Raw genomic sequence first — 16,685 nt, 5'->3', positions numbered from 1 at the left:
ATGGCTTGTCAGTGGAGCAGGTACAAGTGGTGATGTCCTTGCCTGTAGTTTCCTCCCATTAAGTGCATGCTCCATAATGTATCACGAATGATTTTTTTTTTTCGAGGAAGATTAGCCCTGAGCTAACCGCTGTCAGTCCTCCTCTTTTTGCTGAGAATGACTGGCCCTGAGCTAACATCCATGCCCGTCTTCCTCTACTTTATATGTGGGATGGCCAGCACAGCATGGTTTTTGCCAAGCGGTGCCATGTCCACATCTGGGATCCGAACCGGTGAACCCCGGGCTGCTGAAGCAGAACGTGTGAACTTAACTGCTGCGCCACCGGGCGGGCCCCAAGAATGATATTTCTAACACACAATCTGATTGCACCATTCTCCTGCATAAGGTTTCTCATGCCCTCAGGAGAAAGTACAAACTCATTAGCCTGTTCTACAAGGTCCTTGAGAGCCTGGTGTCTGTCTCTTGCAGCTTCATCTGTCTTTGTTCTCTGCTGACAATAAAAGCACCAGCTGTGACTAGCCACTTGAAGATCCTTGAGCAAACCTGGGTCCTTCTCTTGCCTCTGGGTGTTTGCTAAGGCTGCCCCCAACCCCCATCCTTTTGTTATGCCCCATCCCATATTGCTCACCCAGTGACCACATGCTTTTTTGGTAAATACTGTGTCTTTCTTTCCTGGGTCTCCTAGATCTGCGGAACCCAGCTCACTGCCTGGCACAAAGTAGTTGCTCAATGCTCAATCCATGTTTGCAGAGTAAATGAAAAATGAATAAATAACAAAGCTGTCACTGAAGATTCACAAAATAATTCTCTGCTGACTCTGAAGGCAGTTGTCCTGGAGGATGTCAGCCTATCCATGTGTCTGCATGAGAGTGTAGGTGTCTCTCTGAGTTCCTATATCCATTTGCCTCTCTGGATATGTTTGTGTTCTCATTCCCTCCTTAGCATCAGCTCTTCGCTAATCCAGCAGAAGCCTGGAAGGCCACTTTAGTTCCTCAAATTCAGAACCTCGACTGGGTTCAGACTGAGGAATAGTTTCCACATCTTGCTTTTGAAGAATTCCAGATTGGTTTGAGAATTATGCTAATGTCCTGGACATCCCTCTGAACTAGTGGTGGACTGGAATAGATCACACCTAGCATAGCTTTGCCTAAGCTAGGCCAGAAGCAGAATATCAATTAGGAGTGAGTGAACGTGGAAGGATTTGCTGAAGAAATTGCCTCCTGTCGTTTGTCTCCCAGTGGCACATATAGGCACTTCTAAATGCTTGTTGCTTGAATGCATGAGGCATTAAAAGTCATTTGCATCTTCAAATTTTGTTATAATCAGAAATTGAGCCATTTCTTATGCTAGTTGTTTTAGAGGTTTAAGCTCACTCCCCCCCTTACACACACTTTCTAGTTATTTAGATACTTAAATAGGCTTAATTATACTAGTAAACTGAACAAATTGGTGTACTTTAGGTTATGAGGGTTCTTTTGCAAATCAGCTGAAGGCATTTAAAAAAAGATTTTCATTTAGAGAGAATTTACGGGTGCTAAAATATAGTTCAGTTTTTTAGTTTTTAAAGATTTTGTTAGGAACCTGAAGTGATTTACTTTTATGAAAAAGTGGTCTATGTTGAGAATCATATAATGCTAGTTTTTAAAAGATGTAATTATGCTCAGCATTCCAGCTGGAATCATTGTCTCCGATTCTGTCATTTTGGGAGATAATAATGGAATGGTGAGGGGAGTGGGGAGAAAGAGGAAAAATAGTATTCCTGCATTTTAAACAAATTGGAAGCACTTTTTATTTTAAAGCACCATCCTTATTATCTAATTATCCTAATGGAAATTATGCCAGAGTAGCAGATGGATAGTAACCCAGAACGGTGGAGGACATGCTATTTTAATTTATAACTTTGATGAGAATCACCTTGGGTTATTTGTTCATGATAGAATTTTAATATCATAAGGAACAAAGAATAGGGTTAGAATGATTAAATAAAAGTATTTGGAATGGTGGATGACAAATGTTTACTTTGCAGCAGTTAAAGAAATAGTTTTGGTAACAGTTTTGAAAGTAGCTGTCTAAAATGCAAATATGCGGGTACTTTTGGAATAATTTTAAATTTAATTCAAAAGAAAAAGTAATACAGTAATTAGTCACCTTACCAAATTTTGTTTTGTTTTTTCCTTTTTATTTTGAAAAATTTCAACAATACACTTAAGCCCACTAATGATTAACATTTTGCCACACTTGTTTTCTTCTCTCTCTAAATATATGTTTTTCTTTAGTCATCTGAGAGTAAGTTGCAAAATCATAACACTTGACCCCTAAAAACATCATTATATATCTCCTAATAAAGATATTGGAATAACTGCATAACTGTATTACCATTATCACACCCGAGAAATTTGACATTGATGTAACAATATTATCTAAAAGAGTTGCCTGATTTGGCAAATAAAAATACAGGATGTCCAGTTAAACTTGAATTTCAGGTAAATAATGAATAGTTTTTTAGTACACATATGTCCCATGCAATATTTGGAACATACATATACTAAAAATTATTTGATGTTAGTCTGAAATTCAAATGTAATTGGGCATCCTGTATTTTATCTGGCAATCCTAAAAATGAAGCCCACGTTCGAATTCAGACTTCTTGAATTTTTACCCAAATGTTCTTTTAACCCTGTGTGTGTATGTGTGTTTGTGTCTGTGTGTCTGTGTTTGGATCCAGGATCCATAATTCGCATTTGATTTTGTCTCATAAAATTTTGATAGAATGATGATTAGATATTTACTTTTAAAAATATAAACCACATGTTCCAAAGATTCCTTGTGTGGAAATGGGCTTTATATAAAGTATATGTAAAATTCAAAACATAAATTTTTACTAAATTTAGTGGTTTGGAGTACATCACCAAATGCATAACAGTCAGGACCCCAAACACTCATGACATCAGTGCATTTCCTTCTTGGACAATTTGCAGTATAGTCATATTTTTAAAAAAAATTTTAATGACTGTTTTTGATACCTGCTTTTCTTATCATCCTCTCTTTTTTTTTTTTATTTTAAAGATTGGCACCTGAGCTAACAACTGTTGCCAATCCTTTTTGTTTTTTCTGCTTTTTCTCCCCCAATCCCCCCAGTACATAGTTGTATATTCTAGTTGTGGGTCCTTCTAGTTATGGCATGTGGGACGCTGCCTCAGCATGGCCTGACGAGAGGTGCCATGTCCATGCCCAGGATCCAAACCAGCGAAACCCTAGGCCGCCGAAGTGGAGTGCATGAACTTAACCACTAGGCCACAGGGCTGGCCCCTCATCTTCCCTTTTGATTTAGGTTATTATAATAAGTCTAAACTTGAGGATGCTTCCTGACTACATATCTATGAGTTTATTTTGTTTTTTTAGATTCCACGTATAAGTGATGTCATACTGTATTTGTCTTTCTCTGACTTATTTCACTTATCATAATGCCCTCAAGGTCCATCCATGTTGTTATAAATGGCAGCGTTTCCTCTCTTTTTTTTTTTTTGAGGAAGATTAGCCCTGAGCTAACATCTGCTGCCAATCCTCTTTTTGCCAAGGAAGAGTGGCCCTGAGCTAACACTTGTGACCATCTTCCTCTATTTTGTATGTGGGACTCCTGCCACAGCATGGCTTGATAAGCAGTGTATAGGTCTGCACCCAGGATCTGAACCAGCGAACCCTGGCTGCCAAACCAGAGTGTGCGATCTTAACTGCTATGCCAGTGGGCCAGCCCCGGGTTTCCTCATTTTTTATGGCTGAATAATATTTCATTGTAGTTATACACCATATCTTCTTTATCCATTCATCCATTGATGAATGCTTTGGTTGTTTCCATGTCTTCGCTATTGTAATTAATGCTCCAGTGAGCATGGGAGTGCATGTATTTTTTTGAGTTAGTGTTTTTGTTTCCTTTGGATAAATACCCAGAAGTGAAATTGCTGGATCATATGGTAGTTCTATTTTAAATTTTTTGAGGAACCTCCATACTGTTTTCCATAGTTGCTACAACAATTTACATTCCTACCAACAGTGAACAAATGTTCCCTTTTCTCTACATCCCTGCCTACGCTTGTTATTTCTTGTCTTTTTTCTTTTTATTTGGTGAGGAAGACTGGCCTTGAGCTAACATCTGTTGCCGGTCTTCCTTTTTGCTCGAGGAAGATTCTTGCTGAGCTAACATCTATGGCAATCTTCCTCCATTTTGTATGGGGGATGCCTCTGTAGTAGGGCTTGATGAGCAGTGTATAAGTCCACACCCAGGATCTGAATCTGCAAACCCCGGGCCACCAAACCAGAGTGCGTGAACTTAACCATTACGCCACTGGGCCAGCACCCTTATTTCTTGTCTTTTTGATAATAGCCATTTTAACAGATGTGAGGTGATATCTCATTGTGGTTTTTGATTTGCATTTCCCTGATGGTTAGTGGTGTTGAGCACCTTTTCATGTACCTGTTGGTCATCTGTATGTCTTCTTTGGAAAAATATCTATTCAGATGCTCTGCCCATTGTTTAGCTGGATTTTTTGGGGTTTTTTGGCCACTGAGTTGTATGAGTTCTTTATATATTTTGGATATTAAATCCTTATCAGATATATGATTTGCAGACATTTTCAGCTGATTTGTATGTGGCTGTCCTGTTTTCCCAGCACCATTTACTGGAGAGACTATCTTTTCTTCATTGTATGTTCTTGCCTCCTTTGACATAAATTAATTGACCATATATGTGTGGGTTTATTTCTGGGCTTTCTCTTCTGTTCCATTGATCTATGTGTCTGTTTTTATGCCAATACCATACCATTTTGATTACTATAGCTCTCTCTTGAGAATAGATACTTTCATAAATACTTTACTTATATCAGGCCACTAACATGGCTAAGTGGAATTATATTATGGCATCAGTTAGCATGCTTTCAGTTACAAGTAACAGAAAACCCAGCTAAAACTGGGTTAAACAGGATAAGTAATCACTTGACTCATGTAGAAGTCCAGGGCTTAGGTATGCTTCAGGTGCAGTGTATTAGGGTCTTGGCTGTATTTCTTTGAGATCTTCTTGAGTTTGCCCTCTTGCATATTTTGGCTTTGTGTTTAGCTTGGCTTATCTCAAAGTAGCAAACTTGTGTCACGTCTATGCACCATACTGCCCAGAAGAAAGAGCTTCTTTTTCACCAAGTGTTGAACAGCAGAACTCCACTTGATCAAACTTGGGTCATAAGCTCAGACCTCAACCCATCACCCTGTTACGGGGGATGGAGCTGGGGATGGGGTCATTCTCACTTAAAGAGCGTGTCTGTTGCACAGTTGTGGGAAAGTGGAAAGCAATGGATATGGAGTAGGGGGGACTGTAGTTATATTTAAAGATAACTTCCAAAAAGAAAACATGCATTTGAGCTATTTTTTCTAGTAATATGTTGTTTGCACTGCAACCTCCATATTTCATCATGTCTCCTTGTTGTGATATATTTGAGGGACCTCTGACCAAAGTTGCTATGTCCGTGGAAAGATCTCCTATTCTAATGCATTACAAATCCTACGGTCCTCAGACTAGGTGACCATATTATGGTCACCATGACCTAAAGGCATTTATGAAGCCCCTGTTTATGCCTGCCTGTGGCTAAAGTAATAAATATAAAGAAGGCTGATTTATTTTAGAACTAATGGCTATTTGAAAATATCCAAATTAATACTGGGATTAACTCAAAGCATATGGTACAACAAATTTTTTTCTAGTTGCCAACTTCAAACTTTATTTGTTCTATTTTTCTTGCTTTTAATATAAAAGTTTAAAATAAATTAAACAACTAGTGTTGATGGTTGGGAAGAACAGTCAGTTAGCAAATGTTGTAAATCTGAGGCAGAGAACTCAACAAAAGCCAGTACAGGAATGAGGGGAGGTGATTTTTATGACAACGGGACAGCTCTCATCTTTTGTTTCTGTGTGTAGTCTGTATACACATTTCATGATTTCCTTTTAAGTTTGTCCTAGAAAGCTATTTGTTATTTCTTACCATCGCCTGCAATTCTTGAAGGCATTGACTCAACACTCACTTTTGAGTGTCTACTGTGTCTGTTGTTCTGTGGATGCTAAGATGATTAAGTCCTTGTCCCTGCCATAGGAGATCCTGTTCTAGTTTAGAGCCCAAACTTTAATAGGAAATTTGGAATTTAAAAGTATTGGAAAATTTGAGGAGTGTGTTCTGTGTGGTCTCTTGGCTCCATCAAGTAGACCAGTGGACACGCTGATACAATGGAACTCTACATGTCTGGTTTTGGTCTGAGAAGAGGCTTCTGATCTTTTGCCTGGGCGTTAAAAGTGTTCTAGGAGTGCTGTCGGGGAGGGGGCGGGGGAGGGGGATGGCTGTGGTTGTATGTGACTATTCTTCATCCTTCTCCCCCCTTTTTCTCATGCTTTCCACAAGACCCCTCCTTTCCAAGAACTTCAACCTCTCTAGTGTCCGTCCTCAGGGCACATTTCTCCAGGGCCGCTCTGTGCTCTGCTGTTCCCACCTGCTCGCTCAGTTACCCTCCTTTGTCAACATTCACTCTTCCAGAAGTTTGTTTAAATTTCTACTCAGCTGATATCTCTTCTCCAGTCCTGTCCTCTTTGTACCTAACACCTTTTTTATCCCTTTACTTTTCTTGTGCTGTGGCTAATGAGTCCTCTGGCAGAAGCATATCTACTCTTCTCTAAATCATCCTTTTTAATGAAAAGAAAAAAACCCATTTATACTTGGTAACAAATTAAAACTTTATAAAGGAGAGTACAATTAAAATTAAGACCCTCTTATCCCCTCTGTTCCCTTTCTGGAGTGTTCACTGTTGAGTTTCTTGCGGAGTCCTCCAGAAATTTTCTGATAACCTTTATAAACAATTGTGTATGTGAATGTATGCCCACACATTCTTACTTCTTTTTTATATGGTGGGACCACAGCATACACACTGGTCTGTATTTTAAAAATTTTTTTTAACTTTAACACTGTATCTGGGAGACAATGCCACATCAGACTCTCTACTTCTTATAAGAGCTACCTTGCTCTTTTTAATTCTTTCATATGAATGTTCCACAATTCAATAGCTTTTAACAATGGTATAGTATTCCATCATATGAATATATACTACATGTCCTATTAATGGACTGTCCATGCATCTTTGTGTACATGTGTGGGTACTCCTGCAGGATAAATTTCTAGAAATGGAATTATTCAGTTAAAGTACATTCTAAAAGACAATGCCAAATTGCCTCAAAAGAGATTGCAGCAATTCATATTCTTAGCAGTTTGTGAGCCTTCCTGTCTCCATACATCTTTGATAATACTGTATCATCTCAGACTTTTAGATTTTTGTCATGATGGTATTTCATTGTCATTTTAAATCACACTTCTTTTATTGTGAATGAGATTAAATATTCTTTCATATGTTTAATCCATTTGTACTTTCCTTATCGATTTATAAAAACTCTTCATTTACTAAGGAAATAAGTTCTTGTCTGTAATAGGTATTGCAAATTTTTGTTTGTAGTTTATTATTTGCTTTTTTACCTTCCTTAGCATTTTTTTCCCAAATGTTTAATTTCACTGCTTTTGTATCTTTCTTTTCCCTTAGGGTTTTTAGGTTTATGTCTTGCTTATAAGACATTACGCTTCAAGATTGTAAAAACAAATTCACAGAAAGACATTTTACATGAAGTTGATATTTCATATATCAGTTGATAGAAGGTTGTATAGGAAGAGGAATCATCTTCCTTTGTCACAGGAAGAAGAGAGGAAAGGATGGATGCAGATATGGGTGGGATTGTAATTTCATATAAGAAGTTGAAGGAGTTCCAACCCAATGCCTTCTGTTTTCTCTCTATGAAGAAGTAGGCATCTGCTGAAAGTAACGGGAAGTGTAGTTTAGCTTGAAGGGAACTGAGAAGGTTCCAGAGAATCATTGTGGAGACAGAGAGTGAACTAACCAGGGAATCAGAATTGTTGACAGTATGGAGGGACTGGTGAGAGGGTACCCTCTGCAGGGCTTCCAGACTTTTTTCAGCAATCTTCAGAAGTCTGGGTGAATGTGTTGGGAAGGTTGATACCTTAGTATGAGATTTTCTTTATTTTTAGCTATCCTTCCATCATTTAGTTCTAACTTTATTACATTATTGTTGGAGTACAGTGATTTTTTGGAATTTATTAGTTTCCTTTATGGCTCGGCATATGGACTACATTTGAAATTGTGCCACATGTTCTTGAATGTGTTCTTGATTTGTTTGGTGTAGAGTTTATATAGACGTAGAATAGCTTAAACGTGCTTTAGTATTGTTCAGATCTTTGAGAGGGATGTGTCAAAGGGTGTGATGTTTCTTTTTGCATAGTCCACAGGTTTGGATGGAAGCAGGCATCAGTAAGCACATGATGTTTGCAGTCTTCAGTGTGAGTGAGTGGGCCTTGTGATTAGTCATGCAGAGGTGGGCAGTGAGTGGGAACTCCCCTGTTCTCTGCCCTGCACCCAAGAGATAAGGAAACAGCGGGTTGTAGAGTTGATGTGTCTTATCCAGAGTCACATAGCTCCTAAGTAGCAGACCCAGAATTTGTACTCAGATCTTTTGGTTTCAACTCCAATACTCTTCTGCTATATCTTTTATGCTTAGGAGGTAGGTGATAGATTACCACTGTCTTCCAGCATCATCCTCAAGCTTTCCATCTACACAATCTATAATACAGTGTCATTGGATCCTTATCAAAAACCCATTAGAGAAGATGTCATCATCCTACTTTACAAATTCACTTGGATACAAGTAACATGACTTACAACTTGTCACTAGGGAAACTTATTCATTTGTTCAGATTTTCAAGTCTTTGTCTAGTGTTTGTGCATTTTAAGGATTGAGTATGTATCAGATTCCTGGGAGGAAACATTCACAGCAGATGTTTCAGATAAAGACTGAATCAAGAGATGACATGGGCAGGGCAGCCTAAGACAGCAAACAAGGAATGGAGGGCTGAAGGAAGAGCCTGGAGAGACCTAGAGCTGTGTCATGAGGACCTCATGGTTCTGGAGGGATGCAGCTCTGCCAGAGATGCAGCACTGAAGCCGGGAGGGAACAGGAGAGAATGATCTGGATTTTTCTCTACCTTCTCCCTCCCATCTCCTTTAAGTAGTGAGTCCCAGGGGCTGAGCCCAGCCAGCAGCCAGCCAGCAAGGTTAGCTTCCTGGGTCCCCAGCAGGAAGGAGGAGGCATATGGGGGAGGGGAGCACAGGAGAATACCAGCACTGAGGAGCTATGCCAGGGTGGAGTTCTCTGAGACATAAGAACAAATTACAGGAAATTAAAACATTAAGAAAGGAATTTCATGGTACTGAAAAAATAGGATAAACTGTGAGAAAGTGTAAATTAGGAGTATGTAAATGGTGTGGGTTCCTGTGTAAGTTAGTTATTTTGAAGAACACTGTGTGAACCTAACTGTCCCTGAATTCACAGCTATGAATAAAGAATTTTAAAACTTCTTTAGGACCCATTTTATAGCCTTCTAAATAGTCTTACTGTTCTCTGTTCAGTCCTCTGATTTACCTCTTAAAATATAGATTTTTAAATCCTTTGAAATAATTTCAGTAATTTTTGGAAGACTGAAATTTTTATTAGGAGAAAATTAGCCTGCCTTAAGTAATACGTGGAGTATATAGCATCATTTAGATAGATGGTATCTAACATTTATCATTTTTGTCAATTTATTTAGAATAAAATCTTCATCTTAAACAGTATTTGTGTCATACCATGTGTTTGTGATCTCAGCTGTGGGAGGATCCCCTTTGGTACTCTACAACAGTATCTCTTTGTCATCCTCTAGATTTTACTATAATATAAATTATATATGTAATATATTTGCCAAAGTGCTCTTTCGAAAATATATTGAATGTGAGTGGGTAAAACAGAAGATAGGACCTGAGTGCTTTTCTTTTTTTTTTCAATAGCATTGAGTTCTCTCCGTGCCATCTTTTCCCCCTATCTTTGTTAAATTTTTGCCTTGAACTTCGTTTATTCAGCATATATTGCTTATAGCACATGAACAGTACTAGAGTAGCCCCAGACTATTCCTGCAAACTGTGTTGTGAAGAATTATTAATTGCTATGTGCTTCCAGTTACCTAGTACAGAATGTTGCTTTCAAAAGCTTTCTAATATATAGAATATACTTAGAGATTATTAGGTTGTAAGTTTTCTAATATATAGCATAAACTTAGAGATTATTAAGTTCAAAGGGTTCTAAAATTATTTAAGAGCTAATGCTTTTTTCCTGGCAAGTGGAAAAGAGAATAACCAGTGTACAAGAAGGGTTCATATAAGATATTAAAACAAGGCAAATTAAAAGGTTATGGCAGGAGTGGAATCTGTTTTCAGTTGAGATTTAAGAATAGCTGGTAAGTTAATGTGCAGAGAACAGAGGGAAGGCATTCAGCTGGCAGAATCAAAGCAGAGAAGATACTTTTGCCTAAAGCCTGGTGAAGGTTCTTCTGGAAGGGGCCTGCTGGAGTCAGGGGCTGGATTTATAGGTAAAGCTGAGAGAGGGACAGGAAAGTGAGAGAGGTTTCTGAGGCATGTTGGAGTGAATCCACAGATTAAAAAATGAAAGCATTAGTACTAGATCCTGAAATCTAGCTTTGGAGAATGTTCTCTGCTGAAATATTGACTGCTCTAGTTGGTGCTAAGTGGTATAACCTTCGCTTCTTTCTGCTTTTACCCTTTCTGAATTCTCTCTGCTCTGGTTTACCTTGGTTTTTGCATAGGTGTCCAGGACCTGTTGCAGAGTTTGAAGGTTGCTCTTCTAAGTGCAACAAAATTCAGGATGGTTATTTGGTTAATAATAATATTAAGCAAAGAGAAGTTCCGTTTTGTTTCTCCCTTGGAGCCCTCCATCCTCCTGTTCTGGACTGGACTTAATTGCTTTCTTGACCTGCTTGTGCCGCTGTGGTTCTGGAGCAACTCTCCATCTTACCAGGGCTTCCTCCCCAGGATCCTCTGTGTTTCCTGGAGCCTGGGTGTTCCTATTTCTGTTGGGGAGGTTTTTTTGAGACCCTGTATGTATGGAATGTCAATTTCCCATTTGCACACTTGATGGATAAATTGGATGGATTAGATTGAAAATCATTGTCCCTCAAATTTTACTCAAGTCTTTATCTGTTGTTTTGACCTGTTCCTCTACCCACCTCTAACTGCTACTGCTCCCCCCACCCCCACCACCTTGGACGTTTGTAGGGTCTTCTTTATGTCCTCGGTGAAATTTCAGAATTGTGACTTGTTATAGATCTTATTTCCTTCATTGTGCCAGACACTTATTCCGTCCTCCTTATCTAGAAATTAAGTCCTTCACATCTGAGAAAAATCTGCATAAATTTCTTAGATAACTTCTTCCCCTCTTTTTTTTCCTCTCTTTTCTCTTTCTAGAATTCCTTTTTGTCATATATTGGGCTTCCTGAATTAATCGTGTAATTTTCTTATGTTTTCCATCTCTTATTGTTGCTATTTATTTGTTGTATTTTCTGGAACATTTCCTCGAGCTTATCATCTAATCCTTTTTCTGGAATTTTATTTCTGCTACTATATTTTACATTTCAGAATGCTCTCTTTTGTTCTTAATGTTCCTTTTAAAAAATTGCATTGTGTTCTTGCTTTATAGTATTAATAGCTTCTCTTATTTCCCCCAGCATATTGGTTGTGTCGATTACAGTTTTAATTTGAAGTTTCCTTTTGCTGTTTGTGTAGTCTGTTTCCTGTGAGTTTTCCTCCCCTACTGTTTATTTGCTCTGGTCTCTGACTTTCATCTTGGAAGTTTTTTTTCAAATTTCTATTGATTCTTGGCTATCAATTCGTTTTAGAGTCTTTTCAGATACTAACAAGCTGATTGGAGGCTCCATCTTAAGAGATTTGTTGACTGCTGTGTTTTACTGTAAGGTGATCTGATAGGGACATCTTTGAGAGAAGCAAACACATAAATGCCGTTGAACCTTTTTTTCCTGGAGACCATTCAGTTTCTCCAGAGAAATTCTTTTCGTCTCTTGCTTGCTGAGAGGGAGCTTGGTGGTTGTTGTTTGGGGAGCCCATTTGGGAAAGAAGGGGAAGATTACATGGTTAGTAAATGGTGTAGGGGATGTAAACTCAAATTGTGTGACTTCAGTGCCCTTGCTCTGGGCTCCCATGATTCTTGCCTCCTGTATCAAAACCTAAGTTGGGCTTCTTAGCCTTTTACATCAAGTTTTTCGTACTTATTGTGTACAATAGCCCATTTTAGTCCTGTATAGCACAGTTAGGAAAACTATGTATATGATGATATTTAATTATTTCCATGTTAGAGATTTATAATTTGTTCTTAATTTGCAGCTTTTTTCAAGGAGAAAACCTCCAAGGGGCCTGTATGTTTATGGAGATGTTGGTAAGTGTGCTGAAATAAGTTTTGAGTGGTCCAAACAGAAAGTGTCCCAGCGTTCACTCAGGGATAACTTCCGTTTCTATCCCTCAATTGGCTGCCAGCAAAGGAATAAGGTAAAATAAGGGGAGAGGAAAGGGGACGGGAGGGCAGTGATCTTAGTTTGCCCTTTTGCTTCTCATAGTGTGTGACTGTAGTTTAAAGCAGGGTTAGTTAGCAGGTTAGGGTGCAAACACTGTTTAATGTATGAAATGAGTTGATCTCAGGGAAGGAAATCATCTGTAGATAGGTTATTAGATAAATCTGCATCTCATTGCTCAGTGCTATTTGACTCAGCTTAATACTTTTTAAAAAATAAGCTGTTCTTTTTAACTTTTAATTTCCACTAATATTTCTACTCATAATCTAAGCCCTTGTCCTCAATTTAGTTATTATCTTTAATTTAGTTATTAATGTATATTCTTAACACATGGATGGTATCATTTGCTTGGTGTCCCACTTCCATACATTCGGCACAAAGACTCAGATTTTCTTGGAAACTTTATGAGCTGTCCCTCACTTTCTAGATTTTCCTAATCAGTTAATGTCTTGCTTCTTCCCTGACTTCATTCTTGCTGAAATTATCTATTTCTGGTTTCTGTTTCTTCAAACAAATCCTTTTGTCCTAGTCCTAAACCTCTCCCTGATTACCCACATTCACTGAGGTCATGAACATGGCTCCTACTTTATCTGGCCTTATTGCTTTCAATCATTTCTTTTATTGATATACTCAAAATGCACATTTACATGTACCGAGATCAGTTTTGGTTCTTGACTAATAAACAGCCTTCAGGCTCTCCTGTAGCCATAATAAATTTGAATTATGAGGAAATGGTGGCAGAGGTTATTATCTTACTAAGAATTTCAGTGCAACTCCTAAAAATAATAGGAGTTGAATAAGTAGTTATAGTGCCTTAAAGATGAAACTGTTCTTTTCTGGATCTTCCCTCTCTTTCTGATTTGCTTACGAATGCCTCTCAATACCTGTTTTACACTTATAGATTTAGCAAATCTAATAAAAAGAGAATTGTTTAGCTCACAGTGAATGATAGAGATTGCCCCGTAGGATTCTTCAAGTTCTTGAAATTTAAAAATGTGAAAGAAGCTCAAACTATTCTTTTTTTTTAGTTTATTGGCGAATTGGTATTTTTGAGACCATGCATGCTTACTTCTTACTTAGGAAGCAATTTGTACCAGGTTCTTGATCAGTTTCATGTGTCTGCACCTTTGGGTACCTCTAGCAGGTCTCATTCTGTTGTCATCTCTGGTTCTTTGCCTCTTTGTAGAACACTTACTTCCTATACCTTCACTTTCATGTTTTGTCATTGCTAAAATCACCATCTTTGTTTCTCCTGTTACCTTAACCACTTAACCATAAATGGAGATGGTTAGTAAAGCACAACTGTTTCCACTTCTGCAAAAGGACTTAGAAAAACCCAGCAACCTATGAAAGTTATTAGATTTTAGTTTGGAAAATACAGCCATATTCTAATGAATTGAAGGGAGGTACAATAAATGTAATTCATCTGAATGTTGGAGAGAATTAGAAAAGATGTAATAACATGGGATGTTCACATAGGCTGGCTGTGTGGCAACCTCTGGTTAGGAACTTCTTTATAATATAGAGAGGGGAAGAGAAAGTAGTTTTGAAACAGGAAATGAGATGAACATTTTGGTGGCTGTAATCACTTGAGTTTAGAATAGTTACAAAATAGGTAATGAAAGATATGTCAAATTCTCATCTTGGGTGCTCTCTGACTGGGAGAATAGCCTCAGAATGTTTTCATTAGCTCTTATTCTTTACTATTTTCCTTTTTTAGACTTGAGCAACAGGTATGAAATTTTAAGGAGGCTGGATGGGAAAGATGATGTCTGTTTCATAGCGCCCCCTTCTCCCTCCTTATTCCTGCTCTTGGCTTGGGCTCTGTCATGCTCACTTCGTTCTACTCTCCTTCTTCAGAGACATGTTGAGATGATTGTCTTAGATGGACTCTCAATCCAGGAAACCCCAGTAGAGTTGATGTAGAAGTTGGAGGGATTACCATCATGGTTCAACCCTGAAGTGAAGTGTTTTCATTAATAAAATGCTTAGCACATCTCATACAGAAGCCCAAAGCTTCAGTAGTAGTATTTTATGGCTTCATTCTTCCCCTGCAACTGGTTTTCTTACAACCAGGGCTCAACTTTTGACCGGCAGACTACAGTGGTGTTGGCTGGGCTAATGATTTGTTTGATACATTAGAAGAGAAAAAAGTACATTTTTGTTTATCAGTCCCTGTTTTACTGCCTCCTGTTTAACCTCTCCTATTTCACACTGGCAACTTCACCAGGTGAAAGGTAGACTTGTTTTAAGGTTAGGACCTGGGAAGCAAAATTCTGCTGGGCTTGGAGGCAATGATGGAGGACGCCGCTTCCAGCTCCTTCTGCAGGGGGTTGGCTGTGAAAAGGGCACCACTAGGCGAGGCTCTCGAGCAGTCAATTTTGGCTTCAAAGTTAGCACTTAAAAGAGTTTTAGGTTTCACAAATTACTCTCCTAGTTAGAATCTTCTTTTGAGAAAAATACAAGGTTTTATTTAGGATTCTGTAGAGACAAAAGCAAAATTGTGAAGTAGGTAAAATTAGTATTGGTTTCTTCCCCACCTTTTTCCAACATCTCCTGTCCACATTCTTCCATTCACTCGACAAGTGTTTATTGAGCTTCTGCCTTGTACCAGGCAGTGTGTTGTTTCTGGAGATGTAAAGTGACTAAAAGGAGACACGGCCTTTGCTCACTGAAAAGTTACAAACTGTTGCGATGGCTTTGAAACATTTTTGAACATGACTGACAGAAATATATTTTGTGTCCCGACCTAGTGTATGCCTGCTCATGTGCGTGTACACACATACACACATACCTATGAAAAATAGTTTCATGAAGGAAAACTTACTCTTCCGTGTTTTGATATTTTCTATTCTATTTTATTCTATTCTATTCCATTCTATCTTATGACAAAAAAGTTCTGTTTTAGTGGCAGCTTGCAAAACACTGGTCTGGTGTCTCTAGTATCCATTACTACCTGTTGGCGTGCTAGGGTTTGTTCCTGCTCTTTGACCCCTTCAGGCCTCAGTGTTTCCAATGCTGGATCCTCCAGAGGACGCAGCTTTCTCCTCTACTTTTTTAAATTGGTTGGACTCCTGTTATCCCAGGATCTGCCTTCTAGCTAAATGTCTGAACTACTTCTAAGCTATTTCTAATCTAAGCTGTTCTAAACTACTTGCTAAATTTTTAATGGGTACCATTGGATTAGGAGGTTACCTCTCCAGAACATTTGCATTTATTTTTATATATTTTTCGGAAGATTCGCCCTGAGCTAACATCTGTTGCCAATGTTTTTTTTCCCTTCTTCTCCCCAAAGCCCCTCAGTACATAGTTGTATATTCTAGTTGTATGTCCTTCTAGTTCTGCTCTGTGGGACGCCGCCTCAGCATGGCCTGATGAATGGTGCTAGGTCTGTGCCCAGGATCCGGACTGGCAAACCCTGGGCTGGTGAAGTGGAGAGCACAAACTTAATGGCCACGGACCCGAACATTTGGATTTAAAGAGAATCTTCTAGGAGTTAGAATTTCACTGAAATTTTGGTGTATGAAATGGAACTTTAGTGACCCACCTGGCCACTTAGTGATTTTGGGCAAAGAAATCTTTTAACATCTCTGATATTACACCACCTACAGGCTCTTGCCCACCGTACTAAACCTAAAGTTGCATATCATAGACACATTAAAAGAATTTTACATTTCAGAAAGGTCTTGGTTACCTTTTTTCCTATTTTGCTAGTGGCATGAACTGAACATTCTCCTCTGAGACTCACACTGAGCACTGTTTGGTGCTGTGGAAAGTGAAATATTGATAATTTCTTGTGTATATCTACTAGTCTCTGTTAGAAGTAGAGAAAATATAGACATTGATAAGAATTAATAAGAGGAATAATGAATACAAAATAAGTAGAAATTTAAGTATGTATAGCCTCTATCATTTTCACACTTTTAAAAATTATTTTTAATTTCATCAAATATTCAGTTATTCACATTTCTAATTATATCATAAATGTTTCTGTTTTCAATGTGATATTGGTCGTCTTTAGATCTCTCTTTGTGTGTGTGTGTGTGTGTGTGTGTGTGACTCATGTCACACCAAAGAGGTGCTTCAGCAAAATCCAGATTATGTTTGTAAGTGTGCATGTGTGTATAC

The 16,685-nt window shown here is 38.3% G+C and overlaps 1 protein-coding gene across 2 annotated transcripts in view; it reads left to right on the top strand.

Moving 5' to 3' along the window:
- The window catches only part of AFG1L (AFG1 like ATPase), a 194,708-nt gene that overhangs the window by 39,288 nt on the left and 138,735 nt on the right, over positions 1 to 16,685 (top strand). For both annotated transcript variants that reach the window (XM_046674358.1, XM_046674357.1), the window contains exon 3: positions 12,373 to 12,424. In XM_046674358.1, the coding sequence (XP_046530314.1) occupies positions 12,373 to 12,424 (52 nt within the window). The remainder of the gene's footprint in view (positions 1 to 12,372; positions 12,425 to 16,685) is intronic.

Source organism: Equus quagga, chromosome 11, assembly GCF_021613505.1.
Source record: "Equus quagga isolate Etosha38 chromosome 11, UCLA_HA_Equagga_1.0, whole genome shotgun sequence".
NCBI lineage: Eukaryota > Metazoa > Chordata > Mammalia > Perissodactyla > Equidae > Equus > Equus quagga.
The sequence above is the reverse complement of the archived record's forward strand: the minus strand, read 5'-3'. Positions and strand labels throughout refer to the sequence as shown.